This window comes from Podarcis vaucheri, assembly GCF_965113315.1.
Source record: "Podarcis vaucheri genome assembly, chromosome: 5".
NCBI lineage: Eukaryota > Metazoa > Chordata > Lepidosauria > Squamata > Lacertidae > Podarcis > Podarcis vaucheri.
Window position 1 is genome coordinate 11,788,363 of NC_138763.1, and position 17,310 is coordinate 11,805,672.

General features: G+C 45.2%; 1 protein-coding gene across 2 annotated transcripts in view; it reads right to left on the reverse strand.

The window, feature by feature from the left end:
* USP13 (ubiquitin specific peptidase 13) overlaps window positions 1-17,310 on the reverse strand; it is an 82,315-nt gene that overhangs the window by 12,521 nt on the left and 52,484 nt on the right. Inside the window, exons 9-17 of one of the 2 annotated variants that reach the window (XM_082224161.1) lie at window positions 16,849-16,920; window positions 16,005-16,098; window positions 7,805-7,930; window positions 5,962-6,115; window positions 4,522-4,696; window positions 4,031-4,119; window positions 3,674-3,796; window positions 2,917-2,943; window positions 435-578 (exon numbers count right to left, since the gene is read on the reverse strand). In XM_082224161.1, coding sequence (XP_082080287.1) covers window positions 435-578; window positions 2,917-2,943; window positions 3,674-3,796; window positions 4,031-4,119; window positions 4,522-4,696; window positions 5,962-6,115; window positions 7,805-7,930; window positions 16,005-16,098; window positions 16,849-16,920 — 1,004 coding nt within the window. The remainder of the gene's footprint in view (window positions 1-434; window positions 579-2,916; window positions 2,944-3,673; window positions 3,797-4,030; window positions 4,120-4,521; window positions 4,697-5,961; window positions 6,116-7,804; window positions 7,931-16,004; window positions 16,099-16,848; window positions 16,921-17,310) is intronic. The other variant, XM_082224162.1, reaches the window with a different exon arrangement.

Sequence of the window (17,310 nt, forward strand, 5' to 3'; positions counted from 1 at the left end):
TTTCATGTACACAGGTCATTGTTTCATATTTGAATTCTTTCGCAGTTGTGCTGAAGAAGATTCCAGCGAAACAGTCAGATTATCCGGGATCACTGTCCTCCGTTGTTATTCACTTACTACTTCGGCACCATGAACGCCTAAAAAAGTTTTACCGCTTAGCCCACAGGATAGTATCTATTACTTTGTTTCAACTATAGACTTATTATACTTCTACAAACTTTCAAAGATTGACAGACATGTGTTCATTTGATTTCAAATATATTAGAGAATTTACAAGTGTACACATTTTGTTTTTGTTGTACTGAATCATGTATATCATGCAATAAGAATTGCAGTGCTATCCAATTAAAAGGAAGCATAGAGAGCACAGAACTGTCCTAGCGGGCATGGCGATGTCTATTGCAGACATATGCGCACCCAATCAGATTACAGACCTGGTTCTTCCATGTGGGCAATGATCCAGTTGAAAGCCACTTCAGCACCCATGTTTCCTGTATAGTAGACAGCCTTACGGCAAGCTTCCAGTGGAAAACCCATCTCGGCTAGCTGCATCACTGAGGATTCATCAATATCTGGAGCTGAGAGAGAGAGAGAGGACATACCCAATGTGAGAAGCTGTCAAACAAAACAAGAGCAAAGCAAAACACCACCCTATCCCATCTATGGACAGGGCTTTGTGTTTCAACAGTGGCACAAAATGTGCAGTTTTCATAGAATTGAGAACCTACAATTTGCTACCCGTTTCGAAACCTTTCTGGCCCTCATAATTGTAATAAAAAGGTTGAGGCAGCATCTGTTGGAAACTCCAACTATCCAGTAAAAAGAGAAAGACAGTTAACTTTACAGCTCTATATCCCTTCCCATGGCTGCCACCATCCTTACTCTCACCTCTAATATTAATCACTCATCTTTTTTCCATTTCTGAGCCCGGTCCTGTTTTTGAGGTTTCCAAATGCTGAAAATGCCTTTTAATTCTCACACATTTTGCATGTTTAGCAGATCTGCTCTCCTGTTAATTTATTCAAATTGTAACGTTCAGGCTTTAAAAAAAAATCTTGTCCAGAACTCACAACCCAAGCATTAGTGTGCATGGAATGTGCACACATTAGTGTGCATGGAATGTCACATTCAATTTTATACTTGCTAAGACCAGCAGACAACTGAACATCCGTGCAACTTTCTACAATGATCTTGCATTTACACAGGCTCAGTTTCACTCTAAAGAATAACACAGCATAAATCACTCGGAGAAATATGGACACGCACTACTGAGATGCAAGCACATAAATGGTTATGAGAGCCTACAAAGATCAGTTGAGGCATTTGATATTCCCTATGCTGAGACAAAGGAACATTTCAGAGGCATAGCAACGCTAGCTTCCCAGGTTTTTCTGAACCACAGCTACTCCAAATTTTAAGGTTTATTCACATACATTACTGGAGCCTCAGCAACAGATTTTCAACGAAGGTTTTGCAAAAGGGTGAGCTGAAGGCAATAGCTTCAGTCAATTTAAGCTCAGACAGGATTGCCAATGTTATGGTTCATCGTCCACAGGAATCCGCAATTCCATTGTGGGATGTATGTGTGTAAGGCAGAATGCAAAGTGAGGGCAACTTCCAATAGTCTTGGAACCATAATCTATTGCACAGCTGGAAGCAGACATTTCTTAGGACACTCTGGCCCTTAGCACTAAAAGCCAGCCACTTGAGCAAATTGGCATAGGGAATACAGAATGAAGACCATAATATTAGCTTCAGGTGAGCCATTAACTGTCATGCAAACAGCCCCAATATTCCAGGTGCAACAGCAGTGCTCTGTCTACTAGACAGCTAAGGCTGGAAGTCTTCAAATTAACGCAGAGCGAGGGACCTCTAGTCCAGAGAACATTCCCATCTCACCTCTGGGCCTCTCCCCAGTCGACCCTGCCCAATTCCTCAGTCCCACAATGCTTTTCGCAAACCTTTGGTGTTAGGTTTAATGTTTTATATTTCTACTTGCTGGGTTATGTTGGCATTGGGCATCCTGGTTGTGGTGTGCCCCTCCCCAGAGAGGCTCACCTTGAATGTTCCTTGTGGTTATTTTCACACAATGTAAAGTTTTTTAAAAAAATTCTCAGGACTTTAAAAAACCCCTGCAATATTTATGTTTTGAATCACTGCTTGAATAATGTTATTGAGCAGCCTATATAAAATACCAAAAATCAACAATTATTTTTTTTAACAATCAATTATGCAATTCTCCCACCACCATATTCAGGCACATTCCAAGGTGATTTGATTCAATTCAATGGGGATTTGTTAAAAAGCTAAATCTGCTCCTCTTTATTCCCATCTGACAAACTGGGCCTTGGGGTCAGAAGATGTTCGTTTGCAGAAAAAGAAAATATGTCTCTCAATGGCCAAATGGAATCTCCAGCACCCTCTGAATACTAGGAAGCCAGAACAAACAACGAGGGAGAGCTCTTGTCATCATGCCCTACTTTGTAGGCTTTCCAGAAGTATTTGGCTGGCTACAGTTGGAAGCAAAAGACTGTTTTGGGGGTTCGATCCAACAAGGCTATTCCAATGACAATACATAAATCTGATGCTCCGTCCAATGTGGGAGCAAAGAATTATGCCAAAGAAAATTAGCATACCCAAGCCTTGAACCAATTGTGAGGGAGTAAAGATGAAGACGATTCCAACACAGGAGAACAGTCCCTGATGTCTCCCTGGTACTTTTCACATCTTCCACCAAATAATCAAGCAAACATTAAGAATAGGTTGGAAGACATTCAAAACAATGGCGCAATTAAAAGCCCAAAGAGAAGAGCTTCCATGCATCTCTCTACAGACAGAGAGCCCCTGTGCAGCAGCAAATAAGTTCACTAAAACAGCCTTAAAAATAAAATAAAGCCAACATAATGAAATACATACGCTCCATGAAATGGTTCGTCATGCCATCTGAAAGTGAAGAAGGCAAAGTGAGGGAGTGTGCATTGGGATGGCGAGAGAGAGGAAGCTGGCCAGTTCTGCGTTGGGTGCAAACACTAGATCCCATCACTGCTATAAAGTCAAGGCCTTGTTCGGACATTAGATGTGCTTGTTTCCATAAGACTAGGGCTTCAGATCTGGTCATGGGGATCTGTGCCCTTGGCCTAACCAATTATGCTCAGCCCACCTTCCCCTGCTTCTTTGCATAGGTGTGTGCACACACCTGCAGGCTGACCACATCTATGCATCTCCTCTAAATCAGGTCCTCAATCTTCTATGTACTTTGTGGCCCACCAGAACTACCCCAATGCCTATGCTTGAGTAGACTTCCTTGATCCTGGGCTCCCCATTCTCCACTGCTTGCTCCTCATATTACTTCCAGGTTGGGTCTTCGGAGCTCAGTCTCAATTCCTGCCTGCACACCACGCAAAATTTTGTCAAGGAATGGAATCCCACTTACTAAACCAGGAAACAGGCCTCAGTTCTATAACTGGCTACTTCTCTCACACCCATGAGCCCAGCGCCCAATGGCTGCGGTGCAAAGGATGTGCCATGGAGATGTTGGAGCTTGTCATCCCATAAGAAGTCCCATATGAACAGGTAGGGAGCAAAAGTGACAAAGGAACAGAAAAGAAGTTCAACTAACAGTTGTGGTGGAGAATGGTGGGGGAGTAGAGATCCTCGTGGTAGCAGGCAGTACCTTTGGGGTCATCAGGAATGATAATGGGCGGAGAGATATCTGGGAGCTCCTCCTCTCCTGGTTGGAGGCCTGTGGCACGGAGGTGGCTGATGTCCAGAAGATCTGGCATGTCTATGGAAACATCTGCAAACACAGCAGGGCAAAAAAAGCCTATAGATGCACAGCAAATATGTTACAGGAACATTAAAGCACGCTCCCATACTCAGCTCCCCAAACCCAGTGCTTTAGTCCTAAACCAAAAAAAAGTAGGGACTGATTCTCCATAACAATGGTTTCTGTACTCTCAGGGAATCCCATGAAACCTTACAGGAGAACCCAGGACAGTTGAATATAGAACAGAATATTCAGAGCACATACCAAGCTTCTTAGGTATCCAATCCAAGCCAAAAGTGAACTTCTTTATCTGTACTACTAGGTACTCGGGAAACGAGGCAAAGCGAGAGGTTCTGGAAACAAAAGCAATTTCAAGTGAATGAAGCTGAGCCATAGGAATACAAAACCAAAAGAGTGCTGCACTCAAAAACAGATTCACGCTGGAAGAACGGAAGGAGACTGAAGGATCCGTATTGGGACCAGTGACTTTTAATTTGTTCAAAAGCAATCTGGAGTCTGGTCTGATCCAGGAGGAATCCTTTTATGTACTCAATACGTAGCTGGGAGCGGGGATTTGGAGGCAATGGGGAGCAAGGAAAAGCCAGTCCCCACAAACACAGATACAAAGGTTCCTGAATTTAATCCTATTTTTATTTGTATTCCCAAGCCATTCAGGAGGCTGCGATTGAAGCTTCTTAAGGACATCTCACTCTCTTAACATGCATACCCATGTATAGGACAAACTGCAGACTCACTTAACTCCAGCAGACTTGGCTTGAAGGGCACTGCTCCAGAAATCTTCTACATTATCTGGTTCTGAAAAGGCCTGCAAACAGGCACTAAAAGGGATTTTGGCACGTACAAGCTCGGGCAGGGGCCTCCTTGCAGTTTCAGCTTCTCTCCTCTTCAATTCGTAAGCAATCAGTTCATCTAACCAGGAACACAAGCAACAACAGAGGACCACTGCGTGTGGAGAATGGACAACCTTATGTGAAGCACTGAGATAATAAATACTGCATTCTCACATGCAGCCTCCTTCAAGTTTCTTCCCTCACTAACCATAAGCATGGTTTGTTATTTTGATATCTAGGATTTACAGTTAAGGCTGAAGTTGGTTAGGAAGACATAGTAAGCTGCCTCATACCAAGTCCACACAGATCAGTTTTGTCTACACAGACTGGTAGTAACCCTCTTGGTTCCAGGTAGGTGTCTTTCCCAGCCTTACCTGAAGAAGCCAGAGATGAGTTATGACCTTTTCCCAGAGGTCAGTCAGTGTGGACAATTCTGAGCTGGATAGACCAATGGTCTGACACAAGACAAGGCAATTTCCTGTCTCACCATTCCCCCATGATGCAATATACAGAACAAAGGGGTGAACCTAACTGTCACTTCGAACAGGTGTTGCCCAACAGGCCTAACTAGTGCCATGCATGAAAATAATCCTCTGTAACACTCTGGGATTCCATCTCAGCTAACACAGAAGAGGTTCCCTCAAAGTGCAAATTTCCACTGATCGTCATGAAGTATTCCACTTAATCCATCTGGTCTCAGACTTTCAGGATATTTTAAAGGACAGCATTTCAGGTATTTTGCATCACAGTAAAACTAAGGATGGTATCACACATGCATGTGTGTGGCGCTGTGGGTTAAACCACAGAGCCTAGGACTTGCTGATCAGAAGGTTGGTGGTTTGAATCCCCGCGACGGGGTGAGCTCCTGTTGCTCGGTCCCTGCTCCTGACAACCTAGCAGTTCGAAAGCACGTCAAAGTGCAAGTAGATAAATAGGTACCACTCCAGCGGGAAGGTAAACGGCGTTTCTGTGCGCTGCTCTGGTTCGCCAGAAGCGGCTTAGTCATGCTGGCCACATTACCCGGAAGCTGTACGCCAGCTCCCTTGGCCAATAAAGCGAGATGAGCGCCGCAACCCCAGAGTCAGCCACGACTGGACCTAATGGTCAGGGGTCCCTTTACCTTTACTTTAGAGGCTGGATGAATGAACTGGTTTCTCTCTCTCTCTCAGCAAAGTTTTATCTGTGAAGTTAAATCTAGTTAAATCTGTAATGGCTCACTCACACATGCAAGCCGTTGTGATGCTGAAATAACATGCATGCGTGAATAAACTGAGCTGAACCCAGAAGTTTCTTCTGAAGGACGCAAAAACCAACACATGCAAAGCAGCCTAATTCCCGCCTAACCTTTGTTCACTGCAGCTTCCATTGCTACAGGCAACTGCATGAGATAGTCCACCCTCTCAGTATATCGGACTTTCCTGGACTGGCAGCACTGTGTACGTTCCTCCACCAAGAACCGGAAGACATCGGTCGGGTTTTCTGAACCAATGGGGTTCCTCTGAAGGGAGAAAACAGGTCAGACCTCTTGGACAATCATGACAGCCCAAGAATAACCAGGCCACATGCGAAGATCCAAAGTACATCTCCTTCTTGTCCTGGTTTCTGAGATGGGGTGATGCTGATGAGAACCTAAGGAGAGCCTGCTGAATCAGGGCAAAGGCCTATCTAGTCCAAAATCTTCTTCTCACTGTGGCCAACCAGATGTCTGTGGGAATCTAGGGAGCAGAACATGAGCAGAAGAGCACTCTCCCCTCCCGTGGTTTCAAGCAACTGGTATTCAGAAGTGTTGCTGGTGATAGGAAGGAGCCACACTGAAGCTGTTCCCATACTCTCACAATAACATAGGAAGAGTAGTTTAGTTTTAACACTCGAAGCACTAAGACATTAAGAGTCCAAACTGACATAACACCTCTTCAGCGTGAAATTTCAACAGCCATATTGAAAACTTGCAATTGTCATGACTGATACCTATTACATTTTAGGGGATGTTTTATGTCTCAAAAGCATCACACAGAGTACAAGACAGGCAGAAATTTAAATTTCTCACACTCCAAAAGGAAGAAATGATAAGAAGAGCCTGCTGGGTCAAGGCCAATGGCTCAACTAGTTCAGCATCACAAGTTAATCCTACTCTGAGTAGGAGGACGCGGGTGGCGCTGTTGGTTAAACCACAGAGCTTAGGACTTGCCGATCAGAAGGTCGGCTGTTCGAATCCCCGCGATGGGGTGAGCTCCCGTTGTTCAGTCCCTGCTCCTGCCAACCTAGCAGTTCAAAAGCATGTCAAAGTGCAAGTAGATAAATAGGTACCGTTCTGGCGGGAAGGTAAACGGCGTTTCCATGCGCTGCTCTGGTTCGCCAGAAGCGGCTTAGTCATGCTGGCCACATGACCTGGAAGCTGTACGCCGGCTCCCTCAGCCAATAAAGCGAGATGAGCGCTGCAACCCCAGAGTCAGTCACGACTGGACCTAATAGTCAGGGGTCCCTTTGCCTTTGCCTACTCTGAGTAGGACTCACATGGACTACAACGCCTACCTTGCAATCAAGTAGTACCGACACAACTGTATGGTGGGAAATAATCTTTTATTTCTGCACTACAATGCTCTATGGACACAACTGTGAAAGTTTTTCAGGCCTTGTCATCAGTGTCCAAGGAAAAAAAGCTTTCAGTAAGTACTTATCTCCCATGTCAATACTTAAGAGGCTCATGAATTGATTTTTATTAATTTATTTCATGGAACTCCTCAAGATAAAATATGATAAGGCACTACATGTCAATTCACTCAATTGATTTATCTGAAAGTAAATGTCCCGATTTCGCTGAATTGGTTGCTGGAAATAGACTCTGCTAACCCAGCAATTAATTATTATTATTATTACTATTATTTTGTAAAGATCAAAGAATCATCTCCCTTTCTTCCGTTGTCTTCCCTACTGCTGTGGCTCACCATGGGACCTGGTGGTGAAGTCCGCGTAATAAATCTAACAGCAGCAAGATTTCCAGTGTAAGCTCCTTGGGGCAAAGACACATCTTATTTTGCTGATGTAAATCGACAAAGGTGCCATGTACACCTCTGGTACCACGCCAATCAATCAATCATTTTACACCAAAACTACTACATAAGCCTAACATACCATTTTTGTCTGATACAAGCAAAGACAAGACAAGTAGTGGCTAACCCTTGCTCACCTCTATGAGATGTAGAAGGTGCAGGAGAAACTCCTGTGCATCTTGCTGCCGATTGGAGGAGAATTCAGGGTGCCCTTTGCTCACAAAAGCTTTGAACATGCGAGGAGAGATGCCATTGTGCTGAGGCTAAAAAGACAGAATAAAATATGCCATGACGCTTTGTAATTAATGCTTTGGTGCATGTGACAAAAACGGCGTTTGTACCACGGTTATGATCCTCCTTCCCATCTTTCTCAGTATCAAGTTACCCAAAGAGCTATTCCCATTGGGAGAGGAACGGATTTAATTATTAACCCAATGGTACACATGGGAAGTTTAGGGATGAACTAGTGCAATTCACAACACCGCTTGATAATGTATGGATGTTCTACGTGAGGTGGGAGGTGACAGCAAGTCTTCAGGTACCCACACAATCCCAGAAAAAGACGAAATGTCATGCATGTGTGACTCCAAATGTACATACAGTGGTGCCCAGCAAGACGAATGCCTCGCAAAACGGAAAACTTGCTAGACGAAAGAGTTTTCCATTTTGGAGGTGCTTTGCAAAACGAATCTCCTATGGGCTTGCTTCGCAAGACGAAAATGTCTTGCGAGTTCCTGCGGGGTTTTTCCCTCCCCCCCCCTTTTTCTAAGCCGCTAAGCCGCTTATCGGCTGATCCGATAAGCTGATAAGCCGCTAAAAGCCGCTAAATGCTGCTAATAGCGCTAATAGTGCTAATCCTCTAATCCGTCAATGGGCTTGCTTCGCAAGACGAAAAAACCGCTAGACGAAGAGAATCACGGAACGGATTCTTTTCGTCTTGCGAAGCACCACTGTAATGACATCACATAATTTGCAATAAAGCAGGGTTATTATTAATTTTAGTTTAGTTATGGTTGTTTTAGGTAACACTCCTCCTGCCCATCTACTAAATGGACAGAGACCAGCATGCACCAACACACCTTGCAGGGATTGTCTTTACATTTCCCCACATCTATGGAAGGATTTCAGGGAGGTGAAGGGAGATACTGGGAATTCTGAAAACTATTTTGGGCAATACGCATATGGCCTCCACTGCCCTGCAGACAGAAGTCTGAACAAAACTCCAGCTACCTTGTATGCTGCTTAGTTCTGTGTCAGAAAGCTTTAGAAAAAATAATATAAAATTTAAAAATCAAACCTGCCAGGCAACAGGGGCCATAGGGTCAATGCTGCCTTCATGCAATGCAAGTAGAGCAGCATTATTTATCTATTTCATTTCATTTCTGAATCGCTGCCCATGAGGCATCTCAAAGCCATTGACAATATAAACACATATAGCAAATACATTTAAAAAATGATTATAAATATAAAAATTGGAATGGCACATACATAAAAATCAATCCAAAACACAAGGCAAGGTAACAGCCAGGATAAAGATTTCAGAAGGCTTGTTGAAAGAGGGACGTATCAAGATTCAAGGGTTTTTAGGTAAGCCAGCATGGTCAGTGATTGGAGATGGTGGGAGCTGTAGACCTTGTCTTCCAGAAAGCACATGGGTAAGGGGCAGGAGGAATGCAGATGCACAAACTGTTAAAGGTAAAGGTACCCCTGCCCGTACGGGCCAGTCGTGACCGACTCTAGGGTTGCGTGCTTATCTCGCTCAAGAGGCCGGGAGCCGGCGCTGTCCGAAGACACTTCCGGGTCACGTGGCCAGTGTGACTAAGCTGCACTGGCGAGCCAGTGCCGCACACAGAAACGCCGTTTACCTTCCCGCTATAAAGCGGTCCCTATTTATCTACTTGCACTTAGGGGTGCTTTTGAACTGCTAGGTGGGCAGGAGCTGGGACCGAAAGACGGGAGCTCACCCCACCGCGGGGATTTGAACCGCCGACCATACGATCGGCAAGTCCTAGGCACTGAGGTTTTACCCACAGCGCCACCCGCGTCCCGACACGAACTGTTGGGCCAGGAGAACTGGGAACCTGGGCAATGCAATGCTGGATGCAGTCACACTATGGGCTGAAACTGATTTAATAGCCATCCCCTCTTGTGAAGCCTGTAGTTTTGTTTGCATGAGAGAAGGATAAGAACACGTGAGGAACTCTGGCAGATCAGATCAAGGGTCCATCTGTTTAGGGCATTAAGGCTATTGCTCTTCTGCCATGTTTGCTCTTGCTCTTGGTATTGACAAACACGGAAGATGCTGGCTGCAGCTCATGAGAGGTGTAATCCAACATCTTGAGGGCACCATGTTTGCTACCCTTGAACACTCCCCTCCTTATACCACCCTCCCCCAAATCTCCTGTTTATTATTTACTTTGATAAACGGTCCTCTATGGAATTTCCTTCTCCTGCCAAGCTAATCTGCTGCAGTGCACAGGTAGATTTTAAAGAGTGTGTGTGTGTGTGTGTGTGTGTGTGTGTGTGTGTGTGTGTGTGTTTGCTTGGTTTTGTGTGGGAGGGGGGGAGAGAGAGAGAGAGAGAGAGAGAGAGAGAGAGAGAGAGCGCGCACACACACACACTGAGAGCAAACAAGAGAGAAAATTCTGGCAACGCTTTCCCCATCAACAGTTGCAAAACCGTTTAGCTAAAAATAAGCTGGGTCAGATCATTCAATCTCTCACATGAACGCTTTGGGCAGGAGGCACCCAATGACGTCGTCCAACGATGGATGGATTCCAAAGATGCAAGAAATTAAAATATACAGCAGCTCTCTATGAAGTGTGTTAACAGGCACCATGTAATGTGCCACGGTATTGGCGTGAAAAACAAGGTAGATATATCCGAGTAAATCTGATGGACCATTTTTACACTAAACTTGGCACTGCCTCTCAGAGATAATAAATTATTATTATTATTATTATTATTATTATTATTATTATTATTATTATTAATACCCCACCCATCTGGCTGGGTTTCCCCAGCCACTCTGGGCGGCTGCCAACAAAATATTAAAATACAATAGTCTATTAAACATTAAAAGCTTTCCTAAACAGGGCTGCCTTCAGATGTCTGGTAGTTGTTTTTCTCTTTGACATCTGGTGGGAGGGTGTTCCTCAGGGCGGGTGCCACTACCGAGAAGGCCCTCTGCCTGGTTCCCTGTAACTTGGCTTCTCACAGTGAGGGAACCGCCAGAAGGCCCTCGGAGCTGGACCTCAGTGTCCAGGCAGCACTATGGGGGTGGTGACGCTCCTTCAGGTATACTGGACCAAGGCCATTTAGGGATAAGAGTGTGAGGAAGAAAATGTAAAATTAATCACTGCTATGACACTTCTGTTTCGACTGCATTGCCTCTCATGATGGCAGTGCATTAATATGAACTAAAGCTGAAATGTGCTCCTTTGTTAAATAGGTTTTGAACTTACGTTTTTCATGGGGCGGGGGCAGGCAAACAGGTAGTTCCACTGAGACGGTCAGAGAAAGCAGTTTGCCCAATATCCCAACATCCGATAAGTTACTCTGGAGTCACACATAATATGAAAGTCGTGATTTTGTACAGGTAGCCCGAGAGATTGGGGCAAAGGGGGGCAGTAACATGGAGAGCAAGGAAACCATCCTTCAATTGCAACACGGAGAATTGGATGGTGAAGCTTTGCAAAACATCAGCAACGGGATTTGCATTTGTCTTGTTTTGTTTCTGTAGGTTATATAGGCAGAAAACTCTTTGGCTGCACTGAGCTTGGGCACCCCAGCCCACAGTGGTTGGGAGGCTCCGCTGATGCCTCTCATCCAGTCCTCCGCCCATGGCCAAGTCAAAACACCCTTTACTCCACCGATCACATAGAGGCTCAACACTTTCCTCATCAATAATAATAAATAATAATAATAAGATTTTATTTATATCCCGCCCTCCCCAGCCAAAGCTGGGCTCAGAGTGGCTAACAACAGTAAAATAATACAGCATTCTAAAATCAATTCATTATAAAATCAGTTCAAATCAAACTAATGGCAACCATTAGGCTAGAGTTCTGTGAGGATTACCAAAGGAGGGGGTCAGGCTGTGCCCTGGCCAAAGGCCTGGTGGAACAGCTCTGTCTTGCAAGCCCTGCAGAAAGATGTCAAGTCCCGCAGGGCCCTAGTTTCTTGTGACAGAATGTTCCACGAGATTGGAGCCACAGCCGAAAAAGCCCTGGCTCTGGTTGAGGCCAGCCTAACCTCCCTGTGGCCCGGGACCTCCAAGATGTTTTTGTTTGGAGACCGTAAGGTCCTCCGTGGGACATACCAGGAGAGACGGTCCCGTAGGTATGAGGGTCCTAGGCCGTATAGGGCTTTAAAGGTTAAAACCAGCACCCTAAACCTGATCCTGTACTCCACCGGGAGCCAGTGCAGCTGGTACAGCACCGGGTGAATGTGATCTCGCAGCGAGGACCCCGTAAGGAGTCTCGCCGCGGCAGTCTGCACCCGCTGGAGTTTCTGGGTCAGTCTCAAGGGCAGCCCCACATAGAGCGAGTTACAATAATCCAGTCTGGAGGTGACCGTCGCGTGGATCACAGTGGCTAGGTCAGGGCGAGAGAGGTAAGGAGCCAACTGCTTAGCTTGGCGGAGATGAAAAAATGCCGCCTTTGTTATAGCTGCAATCTGCACCTCTTCATTAACACAGCATCTCCAGCAGATAGCATGACCCTTGGGAAAAGGCTACTAGAAACATGATGCTGATCCAAGACGAGAGTGGCAAGAGTGGTTTTACTCTGCCACAAAACCCCTTGGCCTAACTTGGCCTAAAACTCTTGGCCTATCTTCAACGACACAATTGTTGTGAAGGTAAAACGGAATTCCATGCATGTTACTCCAGAGTTACTCCAGAGGATAGGCAGGATACAAAAGTGGGAAGCAAAGAGGCATGCAAGCCCCTAACTTCTCTCTAGTGCAGGGCAGCTGTGGTTTCTCCCATTCCCCTGGCCTCAGCCATTGGCTGCAGGGGTGAGCAAAACAAGAATTCTGCTCTTGCCATAAGGCAATAATAGGGGGTGGATGAAGAGTAGTAAAAGAAAACCCACTGAGAAAGCTCACCACTACTGGCTCCCATCCTGGCTTGAGCCAGTCATACACATGTTCTACTATGCACGGGGTTCAGATTTTGGAACACCACTAAAAACAACCGAGAAGCAAGATCTGCAGCGGTACATCAAAACATTTCATATGTTGGCAGAGGCAACACAGCCACCTCATCACAGACCAGGAGCTAAAATGCATAGGCTCTCCCTAGAACTAATTTGCGCTCAGTTGGTCATGTGAATAAGCTCCAATTCTCCCCATCTTCTTTAGGGACTCTATAAACTGAGGACTGCTATTAAAGAATTGTTAGCTAATTGATAAACCAACCACGTTTAAATAAATTTTTGTTTTAGCAAAGCCTCCATACAGCTACCTTTCTACAGATCCTGAGGGGTGCAATAGCTTAGACTTTAATAAAGAAAAGCTGCCACTATCATTTAGAAAGGAAATGCCATCTTTGGGACCATCTTGCTGCTAAACAAATATACAGTGGTACCTCAGGTTACAGACGCTTCAGGTTACAGACTCTGCTAACCCAGAAATAGTGCTTCAGGTTAAGAATTTTGCTTCAGGATGAGAACAGAAATCTTGCTCCAGCGGTGCAGCAGCAGCAGGAGGCCCCATTAACTAAAGTGCTGCTTCAGGTTAAGAACAGTTTCAGGTTAAGAATGGACCTCCAGAACGAATTAAGTACTTAACGCGAGGTACCACTGTAGCCCCAATTTGCAACTTGGATGGGTGACCACTAAGAACCCAATTCAGGGAAAGATGTATTTTTAATAAGAATAAGAATAATAGGTACAGGAGGTGAGTCCTTTAAAAAAGGATGGGGGTTATGCCATCTTTAACATTTTATATTTAATCCCTTATTTAAGCAGGAACATACCAGAACCAAAACAGCCTCCCAAAAAGCAGAAGGTGCATATCTTTAACTCTTGGCCCTAGCCCATTAGAATTTGCCTTAGCTGACTAAAATTAGCTTTGAGTAATTACTCAGTTCAAAGTTTTAAGCTTTTTAAAAAAAAAAATGTGTTGCAGATTTAAAATGATTTCAAACAAATAATTACTCTTCTGGTTGAACTTGCAACCCTGCTATAAATACACCACTGCGTTTACTCTGAGTAGTTCTTCCAGGAACAAAAATTCCTCTCCAGCTACTGCATCTCCTGTATCCATTACATGGTGACCTTTCCTTTCCAAACACACCACCTTAGAGAGGAAGGGTGGGGACATTGTGAGTTTCCAAGTTTTAGGGTAACAAAAGATTGACAGCGACACAAAACACTAACTGGACACAAGCTGAACTATGTCCAACAGTGTCCTAATAAAAGCAAAGATTATACGGCAGGCAGCCATAAATATATCATTTTTTAAAATCCCCCCGTGGGCCAAACATACTAGCTCCGAGCACTGCTTCCAGAATGCAACAAAACTACCTTACGAAAGGAAAGATAGAGAGAAGGCTGTCCTCAACCGCTCAGAGGTGCTGAAGTCAAATCTGTGCTGCGTTCCTTGCTGCAGTTCTTAAAAATATTCAGGTTTGTCCTGTTTCTATATGCATTTGCTCTGGCTAGGACTCTGGGCTGCTTTTGGGGTATATCTGCCACCAGCAGTTATCAGGCTTTCTGCCTTCAGGGCTTCATTCCACACTGAGCCACCTTGGCAAGAAACCACAGCAGATTTGCTACGGCACTGCCAATGCATTATCATAGAATCATAGAATCATAGAATCATAGAGTTGGAAGAGACCACAAGGGCCATCGAGTCCAACCCCCTGCCAAGCAGGAAACACCATCAGAGCACTCCTGACATATGGTTGTCAAGCCTCTGCTTAAAGACCTCCAAAGTAGGAGACTCCACCACACTCCTTGGCAGCAAATTCCACTGCCAAACAGCTCTTACTGTCAGGAAGTTCTTCCTAATGTTTAGGTGGAATCTTCTTTCTTGTAGTTTGGATCCATTGCTCCGTGTCCGCTTCTCTGGAGCAGCAGAAAACAACCTTGCTCCCTCCTCTATGTGACATCCTTTTATATATTTGAACATGGCTATCATATCACCCCTTAACCTCCTCTTCTCCAGGCTAAACATGCCCAGCTCCCTTAGCCGTTCCTCATAAGGCATCGTTTCCAGGCCTTTGACCATTTTGGTTGCCCTCCTCTGGACACGTTCCAGTTTGTCAGTGTCCTTCTTGAATTGTGGTGCCCAGAACTGGACACAGTACTCCAGGTGAGGTCTGACCAGAGCAGAATACAGTGGCACTATTACTTCCCTTGATCTAGATGCTATACTCCTATTGATGCAGCCCAGAATTGCATTGGCTTTTTTAGCTGCCGCGTCACACTGTTGGCTCATGTCAAGACACATTATAGATGTGTCTAAGAACATGTTCTGGGGAGCCATGCTCAGCTGATGCAGGGCACAGACCAGATCTGTCGACAGAGGCGTAGCTAGGTGGGGGGTGGCACACCACGGGGGGCGGCACTTACCGCAGGGCCTGCAAGCGCCCTAGCCACGCATGCCTCTTGGGTGGCTTGGGTGCTTGCAGGCTCTGCGCTGCCCAAAACAGCAGCATGGGGCTTGCGTCTGCCCGCCTCCCCCAGGCTCAGCCTCCCTACAGCTGTAGGTGAGGTGGCAGTGAGGCTCCACACAGGACGCCCTGCCCCGGTTCGGCCCGCCCAATGGGCAGCTTGCCCCACCCCCATGGGCAGCTTGCCCTGGGCACCCAAGCAGCTAGCTATGCTGTTGTCTGGATGCCTCTTCTGTTAGAATTCCTGCTCCATGATTGCAGTCATTGGATTTTTGTCTTTCACATGACGGTGTATGTTTTGACTCCACACAGTGGGAAGTGATGGAGACAGGATGTTTATGTTACTGTGTTCCGTGAAGTGGGACTATTGTCCTTTGTTCTTTTTCTCTTTGCTGTCTGATGCTAGAGAGAGAGGGAGCCATGTTGCAGTGCTCTGTGTGTGTTTATATGTAAAGTAGTTTAGCCAAAATGCTGAGTTGCTGAGGTCTGTTACGCAACTGCGCATACTCTGCGGATCCCTAAGTGTGCCGGTGTCGGTTGGCATCGGTCACTGTGATGTTCAGGCTGAAGAAAGCTTATGAAGCTCCCGAACGATCGTCCAGGAGGGAGGGAACATGCCAATCGTGCATGTGTCTCTGCCAGGGTCCTACTCGAGTGTAGGCTGAACTCCTGACATCTTCTACCTAGTTATCAAGCTGTGCATGCTAGGTAAATACCTTGTGTTCTTCTTTCATCACCTGTTCAATGAGCTCAGATTTCGTTGGTGGTTTAGAGTACTGGCCTGAAAGGAGGCCATGTCCCAATTTAGCCCTGTAGTAGAGGGAGGGGGTAGGGGTGGGGTGGGAGTAGGGAAGGAGAGAGAAAGCACACAAAATGTTTCCCACCAGGCTCAGAGTAGGGAGAAAACAGCAGGAGGGTGAAAGTAAGGCTAAATGTGGCCCACCTGTTAACACACACACTGAACACACATCCTTACTATGATCTACCTAAGCTTCTTCCATCTTGGCACCCCCATTTCAAAAAGCAGCAAGTCACACAAAATACTGTAGCATTAGCTATGTGGGAGAAAATACTCTCCATACCACATAGCTATGCTTATTACAAACAACAGGACTACTCTGGTGAAAGTCCAGGTCAAATCAAAAGACAGCGATCAGATCAAAGTCAATCAAGCACAATCATTTCTCAAATGTCACAGGTGGTTCCAAAAATAAATTAAATGAAAATTGTAAAGCAGCAAGATAAATACTGAACAAACAAAATCAACAAATGCTTGGCACTATCCACAGAATGGAAACAGCTAAAGTCAGCTTTATAATCAATTACATCCTATAAGATAAAGCTACCGTGAATAATTGCCGCTGCAAGCCGTGCCACTAACCAAGTTCAAAAGAAAATCTGTCATTTAATAAGAATGCCAAAAGGTAATTAGGACATTTTCCCCCATGTCCCGAACGGTGTTTGTCTGGGTACCTCCTAAAGGTTATTAAAGCAACAAACAATGTGGGAGATTCAACCATTCAGAGAAATCTGCTGCTTAATATAAAACCTGCCACTTACATTTGTGTGTTGAAATCTTGTGTTGGGTCTAGAGGAGAGTAGTCAAATATTCTTGGAAGGTTTCCGACGTACCTATCCAGAGAGAATTGTGGAAGAAGAAGAGAACATTCAAACAGAGCAGATTGTTTCCCATTGACATAATTTGCTGAGGAGACGATTTGCTCCCATATAGTCTTCCCTAGGCCTTAAAATCTACTTCAGAGGTCTTGCTCTTGTTGCCATCTCAATATACCCAGTGTGACAAGAATGAGAGGCCGGGTCTTTCCTATAACAGTGCTGAGGTCCCCAAGTCAAAATCCATCAGTCAGACACCATCTCCATCTGATTCAATGAGCTTTGAACATATAGCATCTCTTAATTCTACTTCTGGTGGATTTTAATTGCTAACATTCTTAGTCTCTCACTGTTGGTTTTTTCTTTGCATTGGGTGGTATTCAATGCTTCCACACTGCTGACAGAAGG